Raw genomic sequence first — 20,405 nt, 5'->3', positions numbered from 1 at the left:
AAGGGGCCACACCCCAACCATGGAGGGCTCCTTCAGGGTCACAGAATCCTCAGGCATATCCTCCATCCTCCTGCCCTGGAAACACACCTGGCCAAACTGTCTCTTAGGTGAGAATCTGTTTCATCTTTTTTTTTTTTTTTTTAATAAATACTTATTTATCTGGCTGAGCTGGGGTTTAGCTGGGGCACATAGGATCCTAGTTGAAGATCTTTAGTTGCAGCATGTGGGATCTAGTTCCCTGACCAGGGATGGAACCTGGGACTCCTGCATTGGGTGCTCAGAGTCCTAGGCACTGGATCTTAGGCACCAGGGAAGTCCTTGTCTTATTTTTAAAGATGTTGAGAGAGAAGCTTATTCTACAGCCTCCTTCCCTTGGTAGCTCTTCCAGTGTTTGATAAAGCTCAGTGGCTAGAAGTCCTTCCTCGTAGTTTACCTAGATGTGTCTTTAACTGAAGCCTACCCTTTTGTCTTCTTCCCAGGTAGCTTAGTGGTAAAGAATTTTCCTGCCAATTCAGGAGATGTGGGTTGCAAAAGCTCTTGAAATACCCCTACCAATCCTGAGAGTGATGAGTCTATAAATAAACACCCTTGAACACTTCCCTTTATCTTCTTTGTGTCCCCACACTTGACATAGTATGAATGACCCCTAAAATTTATAGAATAAATTTTTCTTCTGAATGTCCTTACCTGCCTGTTGAAATCTAAGCCATTTCGATCATTTCCTGAAAAGATAAAAAAAAAAAAATATTAATAGCTAGCAAGATTGGAAGAGACTGAAAGTTAAAGGGAAACAGGATGTCAGGATGAGCTTCTCTTTATTTTGAAAAAGTACACTTGCCTGCCCTGTGGCCAGACTTTTTTTGTTTATTCTGTTTCCTGGGACAGTCTTTGAAAATTTTTCTTCAAGAAGGGAGTAACCAGACAAGCAAAGGGGAGACTGACTTGTCCAAAGTCATCTAGAATCTAACTGGGATTAGAACTTGCCATACCAGAATGCTTCTGCCGGATGTCCTCAGACAGAAGTTCTGAAACAGGCTTTCTGGAAAAGCAAGGGATGACCAGCCATGGGTCCTAAAGGAATTGCCCGAAGGCAAGAAGTCCCTCCACTATCCCAGCCCTCCGGGGTTAATGGGATCTAAATCATGTCAGGTAGATGACTGTCACCCCTGTTTCTATCACCTGTCCCCCAACTTTCATTCTTTGTTTTATTCATCTTTTTCCCTTTATAGTAAATGTTCAGTTGAAAAATTAAAGGTGTGCTTAATAGAAAAAAATTTTTATATAGAAAAAGTAGCAGAAAAATCAACTTGCAAACAGCTACAATGAATATTTTTGTATATTTCATGACCTTTTTTATGCTTGCTTTTCCTAACTGATATATACCACTCTGTACAGATTTTTACTCTGCTTTTTCTAGTGAGTATCATAAACCTTTCTCCTACACCATTAAGGAACATCATAAACCTTTCTCCTGTGCTTGCAAAGATAATTTTTAACGGCTATATAGTATTCCATTTATGGACAGACCAAAATTTGCTTAAATATATAGCTATTAGAGAAATGCTTCCATTCTTTGCTAAAATTAAGTTTCCTATTCATATACCTCCTTAGGGCAGAAGCTACCAAACAATCTTCCTTTGTGCCCCATGGATAACTGGCTCTATAATGGCAAGAAAATGATATTAAATGCCATACACCCCGAGCCTAGCACTGGGCTTAGTACATAACAGGAGTTCAAATTATATTGGTTGGGACTTCCCTGGTCATCCAGTGGTCAAGAATCTGCCTGACCAAGCAGGCGATGTGGGTTCAATCCCTGGTCAGGGATCCCACATGCATGAGATAACTAAGCCTGAGCCACAATAAAGATTCTACATACAGCCAATAATAAATAAATAAAATTTTAAAAACAATTTTAAAATATTGCATCGGTTGAATGAATGAATAAATGAACATGTGAATGAATTCAGACCTTAACAGATTTGCCACAAATGCAGAGGGTGCACATCTGGCTTTGGCTTGGTCAGCCCTTAATAAAAATGGCAGAATGCAACTTAAATAAGAAAAGAAATTCTCCAGGAAGTAAGAATGATAATCATCTGGCATTGGGATGACAAAACTTACTAGAGGAAAAAAGAAAACCTGAACACAATGACATTATGTAATAATGTATATTCAAGTTTATCACATTCTGGTAATCCTCGACATATTTGAAACTTTTTCATTATTATTATATTTGTCATGGTGATCTGTGATCAACAATCTTTGATGTTACTATTATACTACGACTCGCCAAAGGCTCAGATGATGGTTATCACTTTGTACTAACAAAGTTATTTTTCATTAAAAAAAAAAAATTCTGCTTTCCATTGGTTCCTCAATAGCTTTGGAATGAAGTCCAAATTTCTTAGTATAACAAATAATTCCCCGTATGATCTGGTTTCCGCCTACCTTCCCTGCTCTGTCTTCCGCCTCTCATGATCTCACCTTCCTCCCTTCCAGGTACCCTGTGCTCCAGTCACATGGAAAGATCCACACGTCCAAACACGCCACACCTCTCCCATTTCCATGCCTCCATGCCCTGTTCCCTTTCACAAAGTTGGTCCCTCTCCCCTCTCTACCTGCCCTATGGCACCTGTCATGGAACTCCTTTTCTTGTCTGCATGTCTCTCTCTCCCTCTGGTCTATGAATTCCTTGAAAACCAGAATGATGACAGTACTTTTGTCCTCAAAGACCACTGTAGTTCCTAACATTGGTCAGAGGCTCAAGAAGCACCTGATAGATGAATGAATGGGGTCCAGGAGAATCCTCTGGAGCTTTAACTGAAGCCCCCTTCCCTCTGCTCTGCTCTGCTCTAAATGATAGATAAGCTTGGCCCTTGCCGGTATGATTGGTTGTGAAGCATCCCCGAGAGCAGCTGGGCTGGCAAGATGACAGCAGAAGTTAAGGGCTATGGGATTCCGAGAAAGAGGCAATAGGTGGGACAAGAAGTCATCTCTGAATAGCAGTCTGATTTTGAGATTAAATAAGCTAATCTGAGAGGGGAGCTAAAATGGGAAGGGCCCAAGGACCGAAAATAGTGTGTGTGCAGAGACTAGACTTAAAGATAAAATTGCTTTTGTATTAAAAAATTTTTTTCATGACATTGTAAATGTAGCCTTGTAAGGGGGTAATTTTAAAATATGACCAAAGAACAAATTCATTCATCCCACAAAATACACTCTATATACCAAGCACTGTTCTAGGCACTTGAAATATCATGCTGGAAAACCAGATGAAGTCCCTGGCCACACAGAGCTTCTTTTCTAGTTGAAGAGACATAAAAGGAATATGAAAACAAATACACAATTTCATTTAGAAAGAGTTACTATGGAAAACAATAGTGATGGTCAGGAGAAGAGTGTCAGAGGCTGTTCATAATCAGGGTGGTCTGGGAAGATCATTCTAGACAGAGGGATCGAGGCCTGTGCGAGGCAAGAACAGGCTTGCCTGTTGAGGAACAGTGATGAGACCAGTAGGGCTGGAGAGAAGGGGATGGGTGTGGCCCAGGGCAAGATGACGTGGCTCTGGAAGGCAGGTCATGCCGAAGACTTTGGCTTTCATGCCAAGGACGCTGGGAAGTGATCAGAGGGTTTTGAGCAGAGGAGTTACATGAATTGACTTCAGTGCTTAAACCTGCTGTGATCAGGGACTTCCCTGGTGGTCTAGTAATTAAGACTCCATGCTCCAAATGCAGTGGGCACGGGTTCAATCCCTGGTTGGGGAAGTTCCTGTATGTCATGTGGCATGGCCAAAAATAAATAAACCCGTGGTAATCAGCTGTAGGGATAAGCAAGGGGGAAGGGAGGCCATGCAGTCGGTCAGGTGAGAGAGGGCAGTGCACAGGACAGAAGGGCAGCCGTGGAGGTGGTTAGAAGGACTTGGATTTTGAATCAATACCTGACACAACTAGATATTTTAAAAATATATTTAGTTTTGGCTGTGCTGCGCTGTTGCTGTGCACAGGCTTTCTCTAGCTGTGGCGAGCTGAGGCTATTCCAGTGGCCAGATGTGGGCTTTTCACTCTGGCGGCTTCTCTTGCTGTGGAGCACAGGTCTTGGTTGTGGCACATGGGCTCAGTAGTTGTGGCCCATGGGCTTAGTTGCTCTGGGGCAGATTCTAAACCACTGGATCGCCAGGAAAGCCCTACCACATATTTTAGAGTCAGTGTTTTCTGTGTCTGTTTTCCTCATGAAATTGTGAGTTCCTAGAGGCCAGGGTTGGAGAAGGCAATGGCACCCCACTCCAGTACTCTTGCCTGGAAAATCCCATGGACGGAGGAGCCTGGGAGGCTGCAGTCCATGGGGTCGCGAAGAGTCGGGCACGACTGAGCGACTTCACTTTCACTTTTCACTTTCATGCATTGGAGAAGGAAATGGCAACCCACTCCAGTGTTCTTGCCTGGAGAATCCCAGGGATGGCGGAGCCTGGTGGGCTGCCGTCTATGGGGTCGCACAGACTTGGACACGACTGAAGCGACTTAGCAGCAGCAGCAGCAGAGGCCAGGGTTATTTCTTCTTACTCATTTTTGTACTCTGAGAGCCTTTAACAGCATTTAACACATAGTAGGAGCTTAATAAATGCATGTTTAACTGATCCAAGTAACTAAGAAATTGCACCTGAAATGGATCTCCTATTCAGATCTAAGAAACCACGGGTCCCTCCATCTGCAGGAATCTGAACACATTCTATTATATAAGCTCTGGCTTTGGAAGATGGCAGTCACTTGTAGGAAAAAACAAAGCAGGACAGACACCCAGAAAGACCAGTGCATTATTTTTAGAGTTGGAAGGATACTGAAGTCCACCCTCAGAGGGAAGCACCTTGTGGTGGTCACACAGCCTCAGAGACTCTGATTTTTGGACTAAAGCTTGGATCTCTCAACTCCTGTACTCATACAATTTTCCCAATAAACTCACTGTGCCCAGAGTCCAACACAGAGGGAACCAAGTATTAGGCTATAATCAATAGTTTAGGCAAGTAAGCAGGATAGATGTTGATCAAATTTGGAGGTGATTTAAAGCAGAGAGCAAAATTAACTCAGCTGGATGATGTAATCAGGATTAGAAAATATTTTGGTTGATTCTAATAGAACTGGACATGAAACAACAGACTGGTTCCAAATAGGAAAAGGAGTACAGCAAGGCTGTATATTGTCACCCTGCTTATTTAACTTACATGCAGAGTACATCATGAGAAACGCTGGGCTGGAAGAAACACAAGCTGGAATCAAGATTGCCAGGAGAAATATCAATAACCTCAGATATGCAGATGACACCACCCTTATGGCAGAAAGTGAAGAGGAACTAAAAAGCCTCTTGATGAAAGTGAAAGAGGAGAGTGAAAAAGTTGGCTTAAAGCTCAACATTCAGAAAACGAAGGTCATAGCATCTGGTCGCATCACTTCATGGGAAATAGATGGGGAAACAGTGACAGACTTTATTTTTTGGGGCTCCAAAATCACTGCAAATGGTGATTGCAGCCATGAAATTAAAAGATGCTTATTCCTTGGAAGGAAAGTTATGACCAACCTAGATAGCATGTTAAAAAACAGAGACATTACTTTGCCAACAAAGGTCCATCTAGTCAAGGCTATGCTTTTTCCAGTGGTCATGTATGGATGTGACAGTTGGACTGTGAAGAAAGCTGAGTGCTGAAGAATTGATGCTTTGGAACTGTGGTGTTGGAGAAAACTCTTAAGAGTCTGTTGGACTACAAGGAGATCCAACCAGTCCATCCTAAAGGAAATCAATCCTGGGTGTTCATTAGAAGGACTGATGCTAAAGCTGAAACTCCAATACTTTGGCCACCTCATGTGAAGATTTGACTCATTGGAAAAGACTCTGATGCTGGGAGGGATTGGGGGCAGGAGGAGAAGGGGACGACAGAGGATGAGATGGCTGGATGGCATCACTGACTCGGACATGAGTTTGAGTGAACTCTGGGAGTTGGTGATGGACAGGGAGGCCTGGCGTGCTGCGATTCATGGGGTCGCAAAGAGTCAGACTCGACTGAGTGACTGAACTGAACTGAACTGAACTGAATAGAAGGCAAAAACCAACAAGATAATATGTAACAGGAATAAATCTAAGCCTTATATTTAGGTTTTAAGAAAGTCACCTGTATACATAAAAGATAGAGGAGGCTGAATTAAGAAATGATTAAGGTGGTAAGTGTTATGTTTAATATTATATGCTTTTCTGCCTTTAAGCCTATCTACATATGATCCGGTAACCTAACTCTGGGTATATATCCACAGGAAATGAAAACAGGATATCAAAGAGTTGGCTTCACTCCCTTGTTCACCACAGGATTATTCACTACAGCCAAGTTAAGGAAACAGTTTCAGTTATAGCCCATCAGTGCATGAATGGGTAAAGAAAATGCCGTGTGTGTGCATATATATATATATATATATATATATATATATATATGTATATATATATATATGTCTAATGGTGGAATATTATTCAGCCCCAAGAAAGAAGGAAATTCTGCCATTTGCAGCTACATGGATTGACCTTGAGAGCATTATGCCAAGTGAAATCAGTCAGACTGAGAAAGTCAAGTAAATACTGCAAAGATCACTTCTATGTGGAATCAAAAGAAAAAGAAGTCAAACTCAAACTCAAAAAAAAGTCAGAGAGTGGAAAGTGGGTTACCAGACACTGGAGGGATGGGAGAAATGCTAAAAGGGTAAAAACTTTCAGCTATTGGAGGAATCAAGTCTGAGGATCTAATGTATAACAAGGTGGCGTTGTTATTTAGTTGCTCAGTCGTGTCTTGACTCTTTGTGACCCCATGGACTGCAGCCCACCAGGCTCCTCTGTCCATGAGATTTCCCACGCAAGAAGACTGGAGAGGGTTGCCATTTCCTCCTCCAGGGGATCTTCCTGACCCATGGATGGAACCATGTCTCTTGCATTTGCAGGCAGGTTTTTTACTGCTGAGCCACCAGGGAAGTCTCTAACATGGTAGCTATAGTTAATAACACTGTACTGAACAATTAAAATTTTCTAAGAGAGTAGAATTTAAATGTTCTGTCTCATACATAAAAAGGTAAATATAGAGGTGATGGATGTGTTAATTAACTAGACTGTGGGAATCCTTTCACCATGTATACACATACCAAATCACATGATATGCACTGTAAACATCTTACAATTTTATTTACCAGTAACACTTCAATAAAGCTTAAACAAAAGACTCTGGGTTACGATGTGAAACCTCAAAGAGTTTTTTCAACAAAACCAATAACCAATCTCAAACTAAAATTATAGAAATAATCACAGCGAATAACTACAGTGATTAAAAATTCATGGGTGCATACTTAAAGATAAATGACCATCAAAATATCTGTACTCCATATTTCACATTTTCAAAGAGACTCAATCTCCTAAAGAAATATAATACTGGATTGGCCAAAAAGTTCTTTACAGGGAAAAACCCAAATGAACTTTTTTGGCCAACCCAAAAGGAGTTGGACACGACTGAGCGACTTTCACATCACTTCACTTCAATATATCTCTCCCATCCCAACGAAAACAAAACAAAAAAAATGATTCCCATTTCTGTTTATTGGCAGACATGTTTGGAAATAAACAAACTGCAGTTCCTTGTGGGGAGGGAGAGGAGGCTGGTGTTCTTCCCGTGAAAAAGAAACTGGAAAAAGGGAGCACTTCAGTTGACTAAAGCCAATGCTGGAGATGTGGGTTCAGTCACTGGGTGGGGAAGATCCCCTGGAGGAGGAAAAGGCAACCCACTCCAGTATTCTTGCCTGGAAAATTCCATGGACAGCGAAGCCTGGTGGGCTATGGCGCATGGGGTCACAGACAGTCAGACATGACTGAGCGTGCATGAGCGCATGAAGCCTATATTGGTCGGAGTGTGCTACACGTGTGTGGTAACCTGTGTGTTAGCAGACATGCAGATTTGCAGATCTCTGCTGAGAGCATCAAGCCCAGTTCAGGGTACCATTTTCTAAAAGGGACCCTGATGAACTGGCTGTAGAGCATGAGGCCCAAGAGTGGGGCCTAGAAGTCACACCAAATGAGGAAAGGATATCTAGCCTAGAGAAGAGGACACTTGCCCTTAGGTCAACCCTTCTTCCTAGGATGGCCACAAGAATTATGTGAGATTAATTTTGTTAAGTGTGATAACAGTACTGTGGTCAAGAAGGAAAATGTCTTTCATGGCTTAGAGACACATACTGCCATATTTAGGACTGAAATGTTTATAATGTCTATAGTTTGCAAGAAAATACTTCAGTGACAAGAATGGCAGAAACTTGATGGCTGTTGACAGTAGGCAATGAGTATATGGGGGCTCATCATTTTAGTGTCTACCTTCAGGTATGTTTGAAATGAAAAGTTAAAAATAAAATATTTCCCTCCCCAAATGGATGAAACAAATATGGCAAGATGCTAAGTTATTAAATCCAGGTGGTAGGTATATGGTTGTTCGTTAACCTGTTTCTTCTCTTTTCTATATATTCGAAGTTTTTCAAAATGAAACTTTTTAAAGTAATTCAATGAGGGAACATTTGAAAGCTCTACCTGGCCCAATGCCTGGCACATAGTATGTTCTTAGGTAAATGTCAGAGTACTTTTCTTTCTTCCCCAAATATTGGTTTGGATATGAAGCAGGCTTAACCTGCATCTCCTAAAACCCAGCTCCATAAGGGTCAGTGGCGGAGGCTGCCAGGAAGCAGGCTCACCTCAGGATAAGGAAGACTGGTGTCAAATGTGGAGTTGTCCAGCAGTGAAACCCATGGTTTCATGTCAATAGAGCTCAAGCAGAGACTGCTTATTTCAAAGATGTTATAGAAGTGGTTTTTGAATTGAAGGGTTCAGATGGTAAAGAACCTGCCTGCTGTGCGGGAGAACCAGATTCGATCCCTGGGCCGGGAAGATCCTCTGGAGAAGGGAATGGCTACCCACTCTACTATTCTTGCCTGGAGAATTCCATGGACAGAGGAGCCTGGTGGGCTACAATCCATGGGATCACAAAGAGTTGGACACAACTGAGTATACACGCATAGTCAGTGACTAAAAGAGGGTAAGAGGCATCTTGAATTGGTGGGGAACACCAGGGTTCTGGATAGAATTTCCTTAGACCAGGATGGAGTAATACTCAACAGAGTCCCAGTGAGAAAGGTCAAGGATCTGTCTATAGGAGGGACACAGGGGTCAAGGCAACTTCCATCTCTGTCTCTCCTCCCTGGCATCTGGTGAACACCAGGTCAGCAGTCCCAGCCACCTGCAAAGACCCCTGTTGGGACCGGAGACAGGAGGAGCTGGCCAGCCCTCCGCTTTCCCACCTCTGAGCCACAGTCTTGCAAGCCCACTGATTTGCATGCTTTGGCAGCACTGGGGTGTGAGTTTGCCTGGGGAGCAATTCTCTGGGTGAGGGAGGTGGAAGCACAGGAATGGAGAACTGTTCCAGCAGGATTTTTCACTCCTGACTGGTAAACACACAGGGAGCATTCTGCAACGAGGCTGAAACGCTCCCATTTCTGGGCTGCTTCTCTTCTCACTAGCTCCACTCCCAGGTAAACCCACTAAGACTTCCCCTGTCACTTTATGATTACTTGGCAATGTATTGGCACTTCCTGGGATAGCAGTGATTAAAATAACCAGCACCTTTGGAGGCCCTCCTGGGCAGGCAGCCACCAGAGCAAACCAAGAGACTTCCCAGTGAGGTCATTCCAACCAGTTTTTCCCAGGACCCCACAGACACTATGCCTACCTTTTTTTATTACTTGAGATTCCTCCAAGGGACTGGGCACTGTGGCCTAATGGCCCGAGTTCTGTACAGAGAACACACGGTAAACTGAGCCCGAGGGTTACTGCAAAGGATATTTTCTGCTGGACTTTGGGCAAGTTGCTTGATCTCCAAAGCCTTCAATTTCCCTTACATACTAAAGCCAAAAATTCTGTCTGTATTCATGCCACTTTCTTCGTGGGAGCAAAGAAATGCCTTGGCGTTTCTTAGTTTCAAAGAAAACTAAGGCTGGCCCCTGAAGGCACCTGAAGAACAGGCCACAGGAGGACCTTGATGGGCTGGGGGAAGAATGCTGGCTTATGGAGTGGGAGATCAGAGCTGCAGTTCCCCACCGGCTGAGTGTTCTCAGCTGTGGATAGCAGGTGCAAAGGTGCAGCGAGGGAGACATGCCCTGGGCAGGCATCGCTGATGGACCGCTGTGCTCACTTCCTTCTAAACTCAGTGCATAGCGCCCACCAGCGATGATCAGAAGTGGCTCTCCCGAAGAAACCCACTTGCTACCCCAGGACTGGAAGATCTTCCCAGGTCCCTCCAGTTCTGACTATCTGTGGATTTTCATGATTTAAAGCTTCTTCTCTAGAATGGCAGAGTAAACACAACTGATGTCGCAAGGGCAACATGGCCTGTGAGTGTCCCAGCGACTTTCTCCACCTGGGCCATTATGCAAAGCCTTGCTTTCCAGGCCCTTCTCACAGATGTCAGGGGCATGGGGCCGGGTGACCATGGACAGAGGGTGCCCACTCATCCACCTTTGCTAAAACGGAGGCCCAGCCTCCTCTGGCTTCCCTTTATAATTTGTTGTCATTATTTGATACATGAAAGGCTCCTCCCCAAGGTCTTCTAATTTTTTAGGAAATAGAATCCTCATTTCCTCTCAGTCTGAGCTATGGAGGGGACTCCTGGGGCCCCCACTTTCTGCTGGCCACACACTCAGGCCCAAAGTGGGCAGCGTGATCAGAGGAGCTGAAGGAGCATGCGGGCAGACATGTCAGGTTCCAATAAAAAGAGACTAGGGACTCGGGCCCTGGCCTGGAATGGGGTCAAAGGGCCAGGTTCCCCAGCCCAGTCTCCATTCATCATCCCTTGACCCTGGAAAACAATAAAAATCCAACTTGAAAGGAAAAACTCTGTTAAGGAAATCCAGTGTCTGGGCACAGATCAGAGAAGTACCTTGGCTGCTATTTTTCTATTAGCACTTTCTTGTGCTGAACGGGATCACACAGACTCCCGGTGCTGCACTCACCACTGACAGGTGAGGAAACTGAGTCCCAGACAGGATGAGTGATGAGCTAAAGGCCACACAGGTAACGCATGGCAAAGCAGGAACAGAACCCCAGCTCCGATGCTCGAACTTGCCTTCTGACCACAGTCGAGGGGTTCCCTAAAGGTCTCCTCCAGACCAGCCCCCAGCCTACTCCTCCCCCAGTCCTGAGAGGGGAAGAGGTTTAAGGTTGGTAAGAGACACTGCATAGATGCAGTGGGGCCCTGGGCTTCACACAGGCACACAGATGTCCTTTGTGTGGCTCAGAAGGGCATGTGTGCGCTGGGAAAACTTAGATGGAAGAGGCTATCTCACATTTGTAGAACAGCTCACACTTCCTTCAGTTGCCACAGATATACTCCCGCCTCACAACTCGTTTTACAGATAAGGAAACTGAGGCTGGGTCACGGAGCCCAGCCTGGAGGGATGGAAATCTGATCTCTCAGCTCTGGAGGCAGGGCCCATGGCTGGCTGGCGAGCATGGGCCTTGGGAACTTGAGCTGGGTTTGTTCCTTTCTGGGCAGTACGCTTTCGTTTCCCATCCTTAAGAGAGCCTCGCCTGCCTGTGAGGTCTACAGGGCCAGGGATTCCACCTACTTCATCAGTGAGGAAACTTGAGGCTCAGAGACAGCGAGGCCTGTTAATGTCCTCTGCAACCAGACACCATGCCCGTGCGCTCACCCTGTGCCATGCCTCTTCCTCCCCTTCTGGGGCCCCTGTTCCAAGCGTTGTAGCGGCTACTTCTGAGGGACAGGTGATGGGGAGAGATGAGGCTTTGTCCAAAGAAACAATAAAAAAACGAAGGACAGAGGACTACCTCTAGGGTAGGGAAAGGCTTCTAAAGAAACAGGGATCTCAATCCTCTGCTGTGACCTTGGGAAAGTCATTCCCCTTTTTCTGACCCCAGTCTCTTTCCCCATAAAGTACGAGAATAGAACTAGACCAGAGAATTTTTCAAACATTTTGGCAAGAGAACACTGTTTTCAAATAACAGGGATTAATTAATAGTTGGCATTTATTGAGCATTTACTATGCGCCAAGCTTTGTATTAAACATTTTATATACAAGACAGCATTTAATCCTCACCATCACCCTATGAATAGGTGCTCTTATTATCCCATTTCACAGATGAGGAAAACTGAGGCTCAGAGAGGCTAATCAACCTGGCCCAAGGTTACCGGTTAGTAATTTGTCAAGTAAAAACTCAAGCCCACATCTGTCCACCAGCCAAGAATGGCTACACCACGGTTTTTATATTATCTATCTCCAAATGAAAACACATAATGGAATTGCTGCAGAAACCTGAGAAGGAAAAAAGACCTTTAGATTTTCAGAACTATAAACATCTTCTAGTCTCCTTGAAATCTGTCCAATCTCTAAGCACCGGGTGCGGGGAGGAGGGGTCTTGGCACTAGCTCTTCCCCCTCCTTCCAGTCATTTCTGGATTGCCTTATGTCAGTTTGTTTGAGGGCCCTTCGTTGATGCATGCTGCCCATTCCCAAGCACAGGTGGCTGTGACAGTGTGTGGGCCACGAGTGAATGAATTCACAGGTAGGTCCATTCAGGAGACAGCCCATATTCCTAACAGAGGGTCCCTCGATTGGGTCACTGCTCCATCATGTGGACAGTTTGTCCTTCTGATACTAACACTGGCAAATAGCATTCCTGTATTGCATTACTGTACGGCAGGCTCCGCTCTAGGGGCTTCCCTGTTAGCTCAGGTGGTGAAGAATCCATCTGGAATGCAGGAGACCCCAGTTCAATTCCTGGGTCAGGAAGATCTGCTGGAGAAGGGATAGGCTACCCACTCCAGTATTCTTGGGTTTCCCTTGTGGCTCAGCTAGTAAAGAACTGTTTGCAATGTGGGAGACCAGGGTTCGATCCCTGGGTTGGGAAGATCCCCTGGAGAAGGGAAAGGCTACCCACTCCAGTATTCTGGCCTAGAGAATTCCAAGGACTGTACAGTCCATGGGGTTGCAAAGAGTCAGACATGACTGAGCAACTTTCACTCAGGCTCTACTCTGAGTGCTTTACAGATGCTGGCTTATTCAGTCTTCACTGGAACCCTATGGACCCGTCTCTACTATTACCCCTGTTTCACAGTCTAGGAAACTGAGCTGAGACATTAAGAAACCAACCCAAGGTCCTGTAACTAGTAAGTAGAGAAGCTGGGATTCAAATACAGACTCTGGCTCCAAAGTCACTGCATTTATGGCCTGCACCTTGGTAAGCTGGGGGACAGGGCTGCTGTTCCTAACACATTAGAGGAACTAGGGGTGCAGCAACTCACACCTTACAAATAACGACCGGTGAGCACATAGGATCAGCATGTGCTCACAGACTTCAGCATCTTGGAGCCGGAAGTGATCTCAGAGACCCTCAAGTTCAGATCCTTCGTCCAGTGCACAAACCCAGGGCCTGGAGACGGAGGTGATTTTTTGGCACAGGTTCATGGCAGAGATGACTCCAGAATGCCTGTCTCCTCACATCTCCTCAGCCGGACAAGGAGGTGCAGACTGCTTCTCCAGTTTCACTGATACAAAAACTGAGATGACCAGTCTGTTGTCAGCAGAGGGTGGTAGGCCTGAGCCCAGAACTAGAACTCATTAACTCACTCAATGGTTTTTAAGAATCCAAGCATCTTTTAGGTCCCTGGGAGGTAAACTGAGTCTGGGACAGGAGGGGTAAAGACCTAGCCTTCTCCTGGAAGGCCGAGGCCACTAATACCCCACCCAGCCAACCACCCTCAGCCTCCAGGGGCCTGTGGTGAGGGGGTGAGGCGACGGAGACAGGGGTGGGAGAGGCCAGCCCAGAGCAGCCACCTCCCTTTGATATCTTGGAGCCCTGAGCAGACGCTTCCCAGCTGGCTTAACCCCTTTTGTCCGCGCTTCCCTCCTCAAGAAAACCTTAATCATCCTCATTTGAATTTCAAATAACCTCTCCCCTCTCCCCCTCCTGGCTCCAACAGGCTTTGAGGCAGGGATATGGAAATCCACCCTGCAGTATGGAAATCATTGCCCTATGCAAATCAGGCACCAGTCCCCATCGTCATGGCAACCATTGGGTTTCCTCTCCTTTGGGTGACACCTCTCTGGGCTCCCCGGCTTAGGTTTTTTTTTGTTCCTCTCCCCAGTCCAAGTAGGTGGGGTGGGCAAGCCCCCTGCCTACCAAGTAGGCCTCACTGCAGCCACCACAGGCAAGTGGGGTGCCCCTCACCGAGGTGCCCAAAGAGTTCCCAGACCTACCAGGCCACCTGCCTGCTTCTCTAGTACAAATCTGGACCCTGCACACCCAAGCGAGGCCCACTGCTGTTTTTTTCCCCAGGTTGGCCTAATTTAAGGATGGGCTAGGTGGTGAAAGTTCTGGAGTCTGGAGGACACAGCGATGCTCCTAGAGGGGGTGACAGGACAGGACAGACCCGGGGGGTTTCGGCCACGCATCTCCAGTGGTAGGAGATGGAAAGCAGGGCATATGTAAAATGCCATGCAAATTAACACCTATTATTTTTTGAGTCAACAGCACTACTGCTTTTTTGGGAGATGCCCGCAGCCCTGTTTCCCACGTTCCTGGCTTGGCACAAAGGCCTGCCCTCCCTGAGTCTCCCAGGGCTCTGCTGCTACCCAAGTCGTGCATGCTAAGTTGCTTCAGTCGTGTCCGACTCTGTGTGACCCCATGGACTAGGCTCCTCTGCCCATGGGATTCTCCAGGCAAGAATACTGGAGTGCGTTGCCATGCCCTTCTCCAGGGGATCTTTCCGAAGCAGGGCTGGAACCTGGGTCTCCTGCATTGGCAGGCAGATTCTTTACCATCTGAGCCACTAGGGAAGTCCTCAAGCCCTAAGACAACTCTAATTTGGCTGCTCATTTCTCTGCAAATTCCTTTCCCACTTGCTGAGCACTTTTGCACACCAGGTGTTCACTGCCCTAATTGTTTCTTGAGGAGCAAAGTGGCCCCAAGAGACCAAAAGAATCTACTCACAGCTTGAGAAGTGAGGCTGCAGTTTGGGTGCCTTAATGCAGGGATCCAACCCAGAAGCTACAGTGTTGAGTTGAGCCTCTGGACACTGCTCAGGAGTATGTGTGTGTCTGTGTGTCTGTGTGTCTGTGTGCCTGTGGTGTCATTCCACCCCTGACAGCAAAGGACTGCCTGGACCTACCTCTCCTGCTGGATCTCCCTATCACTGCCCCCACGACACCCACAGTGGGAGCAGGAGGGATGCTCAGAAGCCCATAAAATATATCCACTGCCCATGGGAGGGCATTCTTGGACACATCCTTATCCTCTAAGGCAGGGCACCTCCAAACGCGGTCCCACAGCCAGGCTGGTCTGACTTGTTCATTGAGGTCTGAGACCAGATGCATCCAAACACAGAGAGTCAGAATTTAGACATGCTTATAGCACCCAGAGCACATGATTAGTGAGCACTCTCTGTGGACGTGGTGTAGATCAGATTGGGTCCTATTAAATGTGTACGGTGGGTATAAGCTTCCTTACCAGTCACAGATGGTGGGACTGCAGACTGGTCTGTGACTGACCAGAAATAAAATGACTGGTCTTGCAACCCACATTATTTAAGAAGCAGTGCCCTAAGGAATGACCACTGATAAAACCAGGATGATAAAAGACAACGTCCTGACGGCCCCCCACGTGGCCACCTCACTTTACTCCCTCTTAGATTGAAGAGAAAAGGAGGTCCAAGCGTTTCAGGGCTGCTTGGGCAGGGAGAGCAGCTGGGCAGGGAGAGGGGTACATCCTTCAAGGGACCCCAGAATGGAAGAGGGACAGGACTGGCCCAGCCACCTATCATCTGAGCAGCATGGCTCTGCCCTGGAGGGTTGGATTTGGGACTAGACTGTGAGAAGGTGTCTGTGAGCTGTGCAGCACAGGTGTGAGCTGCTGGAGTAGCTGTTTTATTTGCTGAGGTTCTCTGTGTGCTGGAGGCAGATACCTCCCGACACCACAGGCTGCTCTCCTGAGGTCTCCAGCACACATGGCCACACTAGGAAGCCTGGATGGTGAATGAGTACCTCCTAATCTCCCGGCCACAGAAACTGGCAACACGGTGAGACAGAAGCCACTTGTGGAAGGCCAGAACAAAAGGCAAGGGGCTTTTACTGCAGCAAGCGTGTCGTAGGCAAGAGATAAGGACTTTCAGACACTGAGAATTGCATCCAGTAAGGACAGGTGGCCAAGAGAAATGGTGGGGTTAGCTTTTCTTAAGGATGGATGATAAATGGGAAAACAGCTCTAAGAACAACAGATTCTTTCATTTTCCAGGGACAGATTTGAAATGTCTGCAAAGGAAGAGTGAGGCATGACTGAGATTCCCTCTCAGAATCCTGGCCTCCCCAAGAATTTGTCAGTTCCCCCTGGACATCTGCAGGGGCCATGACTTCCTTTTTCTCCTCCAGAGAGGTAAGGGACAGAGTAGGTTCAGACTAAAGCACAGGACCAGAGTGTCTGGGCTTGAGTCCTAGAGCCCACCTGGCCCATTCCCTTCACTTTATTCCTGCAGCCAGCCCTCTCCTCCCCATACTGTGACAAGGAAACTCAGGTCTAGGGCACCAGCAGACTGGTCCCACACTGCTAAGTGGCAGAGCTTTATCTTGTCTCCTGAATGTTTCTGATAATTATCAACCTAATGATGGATTATATTTGTATGGTGACAGACACTTTGCAAAGTGCTTTCACATCTACTCTGTCATTTACTCATAAAAGATGTGCATGTGAGTGTGTGTGTCTTTACCCTCATGCCTCATTAGGAAGAGCTATCAAGAGGAGACTCTTGCGCACCTTCCCCCAAGTCTCACCTCACCCCAGGTACTTCCTAGACCCCAGATGTCCTCTGTGTCATTGAAAGAATAGTTTTATTGCATAAACATTTGGGTTAAAAACCATACACATCTCCAGAGTCTTCTGCCTGTTTCTGCCTGGAAGTGTATCTCTTGGTTGCAATAAGCTGTAGTTTCTTTATCCTCAGACTTTTTCTTGGGGACGCAGTGGGGTGGAGACAGTGAGGTCCCAGGAATAAACAAATTGAGATGGGGTTTTTCATCCTGAATCAGGTTCCTCATTCTTTCTTTGGGCCTTTATGAGAATCACTAACCTCTCCAGGCTCCCCTATATAATTGTGTCCATTGCTTCTTAAAACCATGCAGATGTCAGATGTAACATAACTAATGAGAGCCAGCAGTGGCCACAGGACTAGAAAAGGTCCATTTTCATTCCAATCCCAAAGAAAGGCAATGCCAAAGAATGTTCAAACTACCGCACAGTTGCACTCATCTCACACACTAGCAAAGTAATGCTCAAAATTCTCCAAGCCAGGCTTCAACAGTACGTGAACCAGGAAATCCCAGATGTTCAAGCTGGATTTACAAAAGGCAGAGGAATAGAGATCAAATTGCCAACATCTGCTGGATCATCGAAAAAGCAAGAGAGTTCCAGAAAAACATCTACTTCCGCTTTATTGACTATGTCAAAGCCTTTGACTGTGTGGATCACAACAAACTGTGGAAAATTCTTCCAGCCAGGAGAAATATCAATAACCTCAGATATGCAGATGACACCACCCTTATGGCAGAAAGTGAAGAGGAACTAAAGAGCCTCTTGATGAAAGTGAAAGAGGAGAGTGAAAAAGTTGGCTTAAGACTCAACATTCAGAAAACTAAGATCATGGCATCTGATCCCATCACTTCATGGCAAATAGATGGGGAAACAATGGAAACAGTGAAAGACTTTATTTTGGGGGGCTCCAAAATCACTGCAGATGGTGACTGCAGCCATGAAATTAAAAGACGCTTGCTCCTTTGAAGGAAAGCTATGATCAACCTAGACAGCATACTAAAAAGCAGAGACATTACTTTGCCAACGAAGATCCATCTAGTCAAATCTATGGTTTTTCGAGTAGTTACATATGGATGTGAGAGCTGGACTATAAAGAAAGCTCAGTGCAAAAGAATTGATGCTTTTGAACTGTGGTGTTCGAGAAGACTCTTGAGAGTCTCTTGGACAGCAAGGAGATCCAACCAGTCTATCCTAAAGGAAATCAATCCTGAATATTCATTGGAAGGACTGATGCTGAAGCTGAAACGCCAATAATTTGGCCACCTAATGTGAAGAACTGACTCACTATAAAGACCCTGATGTTGGGAAAGATTGAAGGTGGGAGGAGAAGGGGTCGACAGAGGATGAGCTGGTTGGATGGCATCACCGACTTGATGGACATGAGTTTGAGTAAGCTCCGGGAGTTGGTGCTGGACAGGGAAGCCTGGCGTGCTGCAGTCCATGGGGTCGCAGAGTCGGACACGACTGAGCGACTGAACTGAACTGAACTGAATGAGAACCTACTGTGTAGCACAGGGAACTTTACTCAGTGCTCTGTGGTGACCTAAATGGGAGAGAAATCCAAAAAAGATGGGATATATGTATGTGTATAGCAGAACAGCAGAAACAAACACAACATTGTAAAGCAACTATACTCCAATACAAATTAATTGTTTAAAAAAAAAAAAGTTTCCAGATTTAAGTGAGGAGAGATTTTCTGCAAAGGGACCCCACACAGCTAACTTGCCTGGCTGGTCCTTCTGGAGAATGAGACACAGTGAGCAGTTTTACCGCACAGATAAGTGACTGAAGCAGAGAAGGGCAACAGGAAGGCATGACTGATGGAGTCCAGTCCCTGCCCCCTTTACTTCCTGTTCCCCTGCTCCTCCCCATGGGCTCCCCTCACGGAGTCCTTCCTTTCCGGATCTCTGAGCAGGACAGAGTGCTGAGGCATTTGCTCCACTGTCGTCTGGGCCTGCAATCCCCTCACCCCGCTGATGGCAGCTGAGCCTGCAGACTGCGAGTAGCTGGGGCCAGTACGTTGGTGAGGCTGGATGAGAGAAGAGAGGAGACACTTTTCTCTGAGGCCAGATCCTCAGCCTCTGCACTTCACCAAAGGGAGTGAGTGGACTCCAGCTCTTTCTCTCTCTTTCCCAGCAAGCGCCTTTTGGCAGCAGACAAGGCTTCCGCCTCTTGGAAGAGACTGCTCCCCGCCCCCCAACCCCCGGCCCGGCCCGCGCTTGGCTCCCCTCTGGCCCTTTTGGCTGGAGCCACCCGCCATCTCTGATGCTGCCTCTGCCTTGTGTCATCTGTTTCTTGTTCCCCGTGAAGGTCTCCAGTCTTCCCACCACCTTCTTTAGGTGAAAAGACACTAGAAAGAGAGCCGAAAGCAAGGAGCCCACGAGCGGCTACTGCTGAAGTCCGCACACCCTAGAGCCTGCGCTCTGCAGCAAGGGGAGCCACCGCGATGAGAAGGCCACACATCACAACCAGAGTGTGGTTCCTGCTCTCCACAGCCAGGGAAAAGCCTTGCAGCAACGAAGACCCAGCACAGTCAAAAATAACTAAGTAAATAAAATTATTTTTTTTTAAAAAAAGGTCACTAGAAACATCCAGGTTTAATTTTGTCACTTGCTAGATTCAGAATCTTGGGGAAATTTGCTAACCAGCCTCAATTTCCCCATCAGCAAAGTGGGACGGTGCCATCTAGCTGCATAGAACTGTTGTAAAGGCCAAATGCTTTGTTCAAAAGTGCTCTTGGCAGACACAAGTTGGCCCTGTTATCCACTCCACCGTGACGTCCTGGAGAAAAGCTCCTTGAAGACAGGGACTGTTTCTTCATCTTTCTGAACCCAGGTTCTGACACAAGGGGACCTGCCAGCAAGGTCAGAGGAGAGATCGGAGCCTGAACTCAGCAAGGCAGCTGGAGGAGTCGGAGGAGAGTGGACCGAGAGTGGATGTAGGGGCTGAGGCAGGTGATCGGGTGGACAGGCAGGTCGGGCCTGAGGAGGCCCACACACAAACGCCCCACGTGGGTGTGCGAACCGATGAATGAGAGTTTTGAAAAGCAGAGCTGCGTACACATCTTTTAAAATCCAGCCCTTAAAGATTATCCAGCCCCAAACCCTCCTTTGTTGTTGTTATTTAGCTGCTCAGTCATGTCTGACTTTTTGCAACCCCGTGGACTGTACCCTGCTAGGCTCCGCTGTCCATGGAATTTCCTAGGCAAGAATACTGCAGTGAGTTGTCTTTTCCTACTCCAGGGGATCTTCCCATCCCAAGGATCAACAACTCTCCTCACCTGTCTCCTGATTCTTTACACTGAGAAGCCCCCAAATCCTCTTTAATGGGGTGGAAAATCAACATCCAGGTAGGGAACACTTGCCCAGTAATCTGCAGGGAGTTAATAGCCTGAGTCAGGCAGGCCCGAGTTTGATTCCTGGTTAGAAACTGTGCGATCCTGAGCTAGTTAGTTTCTCATTCTGAGCCACAATT

General features: G+C 46.5%; 1 protein-coding gene across 1 annotated transcript in view; it reads right to left on the bottom strand.

The window, feature by feature from the left end:
• The window catches only part of POU2F3 (POU class 2 homeobox 3), an 88,529-nt gene that overhangs the window by 56,366 nt on the left and 11,758 nt on the right, over positions 1-20,405 (bottom strand). The window contains exon 3 of the mRNA XM_069554615.1: positions 688-722. Coding sequence (XP_069410716.1) covers positions 688-722 — 35 coding nt within the window. The remainder of the gene's footprint in view (positions 1-687; positions 723-20,405) is intronic.

This window comes from Ovis canadensis, chromosome 15 (genome assembly GCF_042477335.2).
Source record: "Ovis canadensis isolate MfBH-ARS-UI-01 breed Bighorn chromosome 15, ARS-UI_OviCan_v2, whole genome shotgun sequence".
In the NCBI taxonomy this organism is placed as follows: domain Eukaryota; kingdom Metazoa; phylum Chordata; class Mammalia; order Artiodactyla; family Bovidae; genus Ovis; species Ovis canadensis.
This window is presented reverse-complemented; position numbering and strand designations above follow the sequence as displayed.